At 37.7% G+C, this 8,836-nt stretch overlaps 1 protein-coding gene across 2 annotated transcripts; it reads right to left on the reverse strand.

Annotated features, from left to right (window-relative positions):
* On the reverse strand, positions 1-7,774 carry LOC106915457 (histone-lysine N-methyltransferase SETDB1-B-like). 2 transcript variants are annotated; one of them, XM_088013065.1, is made up of 7 exons: positions 7,646-7,774; positions 7,070-7,552; positions 6,778-6,951; positions 5,301-5,502; positions 5,140-5,213; positions 4,118-4,308; positions 1-847 (listed from the first exon to the last, which is right to left on the reverse strand). In XM_088013065.1, exons 2-7 carry the CDS (start codon positions 7,434-7,436, stop codon positions 731-733), a joined length of 1,125 nt encoding a protein of 374 aa, XP_087869191.1. In that variant the 5' UTR covers positions 7,437-7,552; positions 7,646-7,774; the 3' UTR covers positions 1-730. The 2 variants fall into 2 exon arrangements, with proteins under 2 accessions (XP_087869191.1, XP_087869192.1); XM_088013066.1 differs by having other exon boundaries at positions 6,778-6,927; positions 7,070-7,704.
* Positions 7,775-8,836: the final 1,062 nt, after the last annotated feature.

Raw genomic sequence — 8,836 nt, forward strand, 5'->3', positions numbered from 1 at the left:
TACATACATGGTAAAGCTTTATTTTTTTTTTCCTTGTATAAACAATACAGTGTCCATGGCAGAATTGACATCATTAGCCAAATTCTATACAGAAATGAGACAAAAGTTTATTTTTTTTATTTTTTCTTTAAATGCAACAAATATTTCTAGGGCAAAAAAAAAAGAAAAAAGTTGAGAATAACAGAATAAAATACCTTCACTACTGCTGAAGAAGCAATGTCCGCTTAAAACACCAAATTGTGAAAATCATGTCATATAAAAAAAACTGATAAAAGAAATAGACGTTTTTAATATACACAAATGCTTTACTTGTACAGGGGCATCATTTAAGAACAGTTCCGGGATCAAAATAAGAGTAAAATTAAGCTTGAAGTATTGTGTTCAAATCAAACATTAGTTGTTCTGTATGTTTTTTGTCATATGTATCAGGCAGCAAAGGGCTACATTTTTTTTCCCTAATTTAAACAGGTTACTATTAGCAGGGTTTCTACGCACAAAGATTTGGAAATAAATTTAAGAAGGAAAGATGCAACAAGTAGAGAATAAACATATTTACACTTTTCAAAAGAAACCAAAAGAAATAACTACCAATTTGAGTTTACATGCTTCAACCTTACATCTGTTCCGTCAGGAACCAAAATATAAGTCAACGGCCAGAAAGATACATGTATTTACAGGTCAAAATGATTTTTTTTTTTAATGTCTTCTTTCTCTATCAACAATTTATAGGTCATTTAGAGTCAGAATCATCTGCCTTGGATCCTCGATTCTGCTTCAACTCCAAGAACTTGGACATGTGCTCCAGTCGTAGGGAGCCTCGGTGGATCCAGTCCGTCTCCCCATTTTCCTGTGTAAGATATAAAATGTTTACATGCAAACATTTTCAATAAATTAGAATAGGGGTTCCAACGAGGCACTTTTGTCAGATTAAAGTAGTCTTTGAAAATAAGCCCAGATTTAGGTATTAAAACATTTAAATACTAGTTTGAGGTAGTATTCTATCCTTTAGTGTCGGGTTTACATCAGCTGTAAGCGGAAAAACAGGGTTGGAAAAAAAAAACCTCCAGTCTGTATTTAATACATTTTTTATCGTATTGTTCACCATGACAATACTGAAGCGACTGGAGAGCTGGGTCAGATTCTCCAACAAGACTTTAATGACCTAAAGAACTGGGACTTCTCTGTGTCAATGGGTAACTTTATAAGGAAGTTGACAAAATCCCTATATAAGGTTCCCCAAGGCTCCATCTTGGGGCGCCTCTTATTTAGTATATACATGCTCCCACTAGCTCAGCCAAGCAAAAGGACAAGTTGGATTTCATTGAACTAAATAAAAGTGAAGGGAAAAAGGACTGCCTGATAATAATTGATGCATTCTCTAAATGGATTGAACTGTTTCCAACAGCACATCCAGATGCAATCACTGTAGCCAAGGCTTTGTGGAAAACAGGGAGGCCTTGGACTCAGTCCTTGGATCTGGTAAAGCTGTACATTAACATCACGAGTACAGCAGGGTTAACAGCTTATGAATGGATGTTTGGAAGACCATACAGATGGCTCCTCATGGCAGAACAAGCAGCTGATGCCACCAAAACAGATTGTGTTGTGTGCACGCTCATTCTCGCCGTCTCCCTAAACCCTACATCTGCATCTGACCTATTGTTAAATCTTAACAGCCTCATGACAGAAGATTGGGCTTATTCTATTAGACAAAATAGATCTAAAATAGCCCTGCCTGGAAATGATACAGATGCAACTGGGGTGCCAAGAGGTGTTCCAGATCAAATTAAAGCAGGGTTTGAGTCTTCTATATGCTGGTGGTGTACTACAGAAATCAACTGCATCCACTACAATGTTCAACGTCTGGGAAATTACACAGTGGCAGGTTTTGAGGCAGCACATGACCAACTGGAGGCAACGCCCCTGATGGCTTTCCAAAATAGGATTACCCTTGGCATGCTCTTGGCAGAGCGAGGAGGTGTGCGCGCGCTGTTCGGAGAGCAGAGCTGCACCTTCATTAAACACCACCACCGCCGATGGAAGCTTGACCGAGACTCTGGAGGGGTTGAAGACCCTATCCACAAAAATGAAAGAGCAGTCTGGTGTTGACACCTCCATGTGGGACAACTGGATGGACATGCTTGGCAAGTATAAGTCTCTGGTAGCCTCTGTGTTCATTTCCATAGCTGCGTTTGCGGCAGTATTAACCTTGTGGGGATGTTGTTGCATTCCCTGCATTTGAGCGTTGTTAAACCGCCTTGCAATCAAAACTTGTGCTGTATTAAGCACCAACGAGCTACAGGATGAAGACGATGAGGAGCAGCCTGATTCAGACACAGAAAGTGATACGATGTTGACTGTCTTCTGATTAAAATGATGGCAGCATTTATCTCTGAGTGTAATTATGTTTGCTTACATAAAAATGACCTTGCAGTTGAAAATCTTTTTAAGGAGTAACTGCTGTTAAGTGATGCGAGAATTTGTAGAAACATATGATAAACAGGAGGGAAATGTTGTAATAAATATAAGTTATCAAATGTTTGTTTTATGCCTTTACCCTTACTGACTATAACAGGTAATGGAAATGTCCATTATGAGTAGTGTTTTTCTTGTATTGGGCAAAACATATTTGTCTGGTGTGCTGTGGTGGCTCAGGGGGTCAGCACAACCCACATATGGAAGCCTCAGTCCTCGACGCGGCCGTCACAGGTTCGATTCCCGGCCTGGCGACCTTTGCTGCATGTTTCCTGTCAATTAACTATCAAATAAAGGCCACTAGAGCCAATAAAACCTTTAAAAAAAAATAAAAAAATTGTCTGCAGGCTGTTCGTGAGGAGACAACCGTAACCTTCCCAGAAGATGAACAGAATGTAGCCGTTGCAACAGTAGACAGGAATTCCTGGCCTTGGAGATAAAGTGTGCTCTGTTAAGAGATGCTGTATGCTTTGTAGTCACTCAGGCACGCAGCTGTTTCTCCCCCTTCCTTTAGAGCTGCGTGCCTCCTGTAACTAGGGCGTCCCCTAAGACTGAATAAAAGTGCAGGAGACACAGACGGAACTTCAGAACATAGGGGAAAACTGTAACTGGGTTTCTCTGTGTTCTCCTCGTGAGATAAGAATGAACCACGTCTCCTCTTTTTTTCCGTCTGTGTGTTACAGATGTTTTAGACTTCTGCCCCTGACACTTGTCCTATTGAGATGTTAGTTACCATACTTGTCCCTATTGAGATGACTCCGAAAATTGATGAACAGAATGATGAAATTCTGAGTTACTTTAAAATGAATGCTAAGATACAATTTTTTTTATTAAAAATACTTCAATCATTAGTGCATGTCTGTCTTTAATCTTTTCATCATCTTCCTTTATTTTGCCGCAGTAAAGTCCTGTTTCTTGCTCGTTTGTTTGTTGTTGTTTATTTTATTTTAAAGCATTTTGATGCTGAAATAATATATTGAAATGTATGATTTGACTGAATTACAAGGGTAATGTACCTTATATATAGACTACTCAGTCACACAGATAAACAAAAAGTCTTTTACTTTAAGCCTGATCCAATAACTTTAAATTCTGTATTAGAGCTCAGCCTTGACACATACAGGAAACAATTTATTCAAGAAGAACCTTTGGTCAGTGCAATACTGAAATAGAAGTGCAATCTTGTTCATGGAAGCGATTCTCCCGACTGAAAATAGACTAACTTTAACTGGTGACATTTGCAAACAACAAAAGAGAAAAGTATGGTTGGGATTGTCACTTTTGCTTAATAAAGTTTAATAGAATATTTGTATAACATCATCAGTCAAATGATGACCATAAAGACAAAATGTTAAAACAGAATCTGTGTTTGTGGATTTCATTTCAAAGGGAAATGTGATATTTTTTAGCATCGATGAAACAAATAATACAACCAAATTTTCAGTCTACCAATGTTAATTTCCTAGACCCATAGTTTTTACTGAACGTTGGCATCTCCCACATCTGGATAATTTCCTTGAAATAGCACAACAACAACAAAAAAAAAAACATTCAACCCTGTTCTATTTTTGGATTAAAACACATCACGTAAATGGATTAGGTTTTACAAAATAGAATAAAATCAGAAAAGAAAGATACTAACCTCAAAAACAACCTTCATCAAGCTGCAATCAACCAACTCGACATGACACTTCTGATGGACTCCATTCAGTTCTATTTTAAGGATTTGTCCCTCTTTATAGTGGGTTAGGTGTGGATACGGCCAACTCCTCAAGTATTGTGCCATGAAGCACTTGTGTGGACTCTCTGGAAGGTCGCCTAAAGGATCATCCACTGTTAAAAAAAGAGAAATTATTCACAAAGTATTAAAGAAAAAAAAAAAATCTTTCCACAGTTTGTAGCACTTTTTGTTTCACAGTGCCCTCTTCTGGACCAAACAGCAAAAAGTACCGCATAAAATACAGAAATGTTAAGTAAAAAATTGTTTAAAAGAACTGCACTAAATTGATAACAAACATACCATCTTAATGTAGCATAAGTACTAATCCTGATAAAACATGAGCAATTACAGTTGAAACCAGATATTTACATACACCGAATAAAAACACACATTAGAAAAAACCTTTATTGTTTTAGCTTAGTTAGACCTAAGTTATTTCTATTTGCTAGATGCCAGAAAACTCGGCAAGAACATTTTTTTTTTTTCAGAATTTCCTTTGTGACTTTAAGGAAATTCAAAAGTTTACATGAAATGTATGATTTGGGTCACAGAAGAAATGTCTTTCCCAAGTTTTCTGGCATTTACAAAACAGAAATATAATTTGTAATTCTCACCAAGCTAAACCATGAAAAGTTTGGTCCAATTTAATTTCAGGCAGTGAGAAAGAAATGTGTGCTTCTTTTAATTTGGTGTGTGCAAATATCTGGCTTCAACTGTATGCAGCATGAAACCAAATAAGCACAAACAAGGGTTTGGTTTATTTGCAATGCTAGGACAAAAAAATAAAATAAAAATAAAATAAAGAACAGAGGTAAAGTCCTAACTAGGTGCAGGGTAAATATTATCTCTAAAACATAACATATGAAACGAACATTACAGTAATTTTACAGAAGATGCAAAATATAATTCAGAAATAAAAAAAAGGAGGAAACAGTCAAACTTACTTTGTCTGCAAACGAGATAAAGTGATGGTAAGCTGACATAAACTGGTGTGTGATCGTCCAAAAACACCAGAAACCTGAAAAGCATAAAGTTATTCAAGAAGACTTTTTTTTTTTTCTAAATGGGGGTTCATAAATGTCTTAGCAGTCATTTGATCCAAGACCTTAAGCGATTCTTTCTGCTGGGGAGCTCAGACAAAAGTCCAGGCAGGAAGCACTGCTCATCTTCTGGAGACTGAATTAAAACTCGGGCTCCGACGTACAGTTGGTCCAGCTTTGGAGTGGTTTCCTTCGCGATGTGATGTCCTGATACCAAGCTCTTCCCCTTCTCGTCAAAAATCACTTTATATTTTACTCGTCCGTCGTCTGCAAAGACGAAAACAAAACAAAACAAAACTACTGAATCTTGTCTACGTGATTTTATTGGAGCTCACGAAACTCGAGGAGTTTTTAAAGATGAAACGTGTTGATATTTCAGACATGTCAATGGTCTTTTAAATTTATTTACAAAAATACATTTAAAAGAAAACAATTGAAAAGTCATTATTGTAAACGTAATTTGCTCTGGCAATGCTTCTACTAACCATTCCTCCATCAGGTAAGGAAGATACAGAAAGCAACAGAAAACGCTAAAAAAAAAAAAAAAAAAAAAAAAAAAAAAACAGGCAAACAAAGTATTTATCTCAGCTTGCATCAGAGCAGTCACAGTGTAAAACATCAGAAAAAAACAATAAAAGCTTTTGTGGCAATATGTATGCAAAATGAGTGAAAGAAGAAAAGGCTGACCTAGCAAAAATAAAGCTAGCAAACTTTAGCAAGATAACTATGATGACTCTTTCACTTTCGGAGTGAAAGTTACTCCAGACGACACAAGAGCGACTGTAATGTTTTTTTTTAAATGAATTTTAAAGTTACAGCTACCATGAATAGATTGCAATGAGCCAATGATGTCACATAATCCAAAAATGTTTCTCAAGGTGCATTCAAATATATAAAAATGATGGCTTTTTATACATGCGTTAAAATTATCACTGTCATGACAATATAATCTGTGAAAAATAAAAAATTAGCTCCTCTGCCTTCTCCCTGTGCACCTGCCATCATCTGCTTAAATACATTGCTCTGTCAGAAACTGACTGAGAGTCAGTATACTTTATAAAATATAAAGTTGACCATTAATAAGTTACTACATTACTGGATTATTTCCTTAATCAATCCATCAGAGTTAATCTGATTAACTGTTTCAACCCTGAAGTGTTTGTTTCTGCAGCTCGAGTCTGACGCCCAAATTTGATTTACCAACTGACTCGAAGTGCCTTCAAACTCCATGGAAACGCGTGACACTGACCAATGTTACATATTCCCATGAAGCACAAGGCAGCTCTGATTAATGAGATCTCAATAAGTTTGAAGAGGATGACTCACTTTTCATGCTGGGGTCTTTTCTGAGGTAAAGGTTTTACCCTGATTGATACAGAAGGGGAAAAGAATGGTCACAGAAAACTACCTCAGTTCCTGGAAAAGGATAACTAGAGTCAACTAGAACACCTGTCTTTTCATTCAACTAATGATTTTATTTCAGCTTATTAAAAAATACACACACACACACACACACACACGCATTAAAGTGGTCTTTCTTACCCTTATTGATTATCTCCACTATTTTGCCTCGTTGCCACCTCATGACTCTCCTCCTGGCCAGGACTACCATGTCCAACTTAATTTCTGGCTCTGGCAAATCAGGCCGCACGTTTCTCGTTTCGTTTGAGTGGCTGGCAAAAGCTGCAGACACTATGATCGGGGATATTTCAGCAGCTGGGGAGGGGGGGGGGAAACACAATTGCAATACGGAGTTGGGAGATTGAACTCCGTAGGCATTCTAGCAACTCCAGTGTGATTACTGGTTTATATTTGTGGATGGAAACGTCCTTACCTTTGGTGGTGGTGTTGCCGTCGTTATTGCTGAGGCTGTTGTTGCCGAGGCTGTTGTTGCCGGTGCTGTTGTTGTTGATGCCTAACGGTGTAGGCACTGTCACTTCATTCGGCTTTTTGTGTTTAGAATTGTTGTGTTTATGCTGGGTTTTCTTTTTAGCTCCAAAATCCGAGTCTCCCGAATCGTCTCCGGGTTCCCACAGCATGTCGGAGTCGGAGCTGCCGTGGGACTCGGCTTCGCTGTCGAACTGCTGGGGTGTCGGCGGTTGAAGCGCGTTGAGCGTAAACTCCGGGAGTCGAGTCAAAACAACCACTGGTTTCTTTTGTAGGTTCTCGTCGTTCAGGTCGTCCATTTGCACGTTTTGCATTTGTAACGTGATGGTCAGAACTCACAAATGCTAACGTTCGCAGGCTTGTTACTCCGTTCAAAATTCCCAGCTTACCTTTTTCCGCGTTCTGAATATGATCATCAAACGAAGGAAAACTGACAAACGAAGATAAGGTGACTTCAAGTCGTCCAAACAATCAAATAGTCAACAGTTCAGAAAATTGCTTAGATACTTGTATTGTTACCCACACGCTAGCAAGCGGCAAACCTTCGCCTTCTTCTGTTTGATGGCGCACTAGTTGGTAAACAAAGGATAGCTGCATAACTGCCTCCTAGTGGTGCGGAGCAGGTTTCATAGGGTTAACTTTGGAAAAAGTTTGGATCTCTTCCTCTGGATCCCAGGTCCTCTCGGCGAGCCACGTGTGGCCACAAGGAAAACAACAATGCGTGTTGACGTCACAGAATTACAGAGTTTAATCCAATATAAGACAATGCATAAACTTACACCAGAAACTGCAGAACAACGGAGACATACATTCATTTACCTGACATAAATAGAAGAAAAGCAAAGACGTGCAAAGACATCTTTGGAGAGTTGCAAGAGCAAATCTGATTTGTTACTTCTGTGTAGAAAGTTTTATCTTCTTTTCTTTAATTTATTCAAACAAGGCATATCTTTGCTCATCCAACCAGGAGCTATCTCTGACCCTCTCTCAAGCCAGAAATCCCTGCCGTGTTTACGGCCTTTCACAGATGAGTGTGATAAGCTACAACTTCCACTGTATTGTTTTCCCACAGACAAAAGGCAGTTCAAACGATCCTAGCAAACCATCTGCTGTAACTACAAGTAAAATAAAGGTCAATAGGCCAGAATAAGTTACCGATTTAAAACCACAATTTAGGCCATTTGAATCAAGACATGTTAAGTTTTAAAACTAGCTTATTTTAAATTTATTTTCTCAACAATATCTATACCTCAAATTCTCATAAAGATCCCAGTATTTTTTTAAAAGAACGAAAAATCTTCTTTTCCCCCTTAATACTATTTAACTGATCAACCACATTCTCAAATTTCAGTTCCCTATTAAAACCTAATTCCGTTTTTAATAATCTTCTTTGATTTGCATATTTTGTACAACTAATAAAAACATGTTCCATCGTTTCTACAGTATCACACCAACTACATAAACCAGTAAGAAGTTTCCCCATCTTAAAAAGAGTTTCACGTAAAAAAACTGTGCCCGGTTCTTATTCTATTTATAATTATCTCCTCCCTCCTGTTTATTCCTCTGAACCTTACTACATCAACTGTATTTGTATCTTGTATAAATGTCTTCCATTTATTTCATTATCCTACCTAATTTTCCATATCTTCTTGCTTTCTCTGTACACTATACTTTTGCCTTCAGATTTGGATAACTTTACTGACATATCAATATC

The sequence above is a fragment of the Poecilia mexicana genome, unplaced genomic scaffold (assembly GCF_051168715.1).
Source record: "Poecilia mexicana isolate PSO_F unplaced genomic scaffold, ASM5116871v1 scaffold_15, whole genome shotgun sequence".
Taxonomy (NCBI): domain Eukaryota; kingdom Metazoa; phylum Chordata; class Actinopteri; order Cyprinodontiformes; family Poeciliidae; genus Poecilia; species Poecilia mexicana.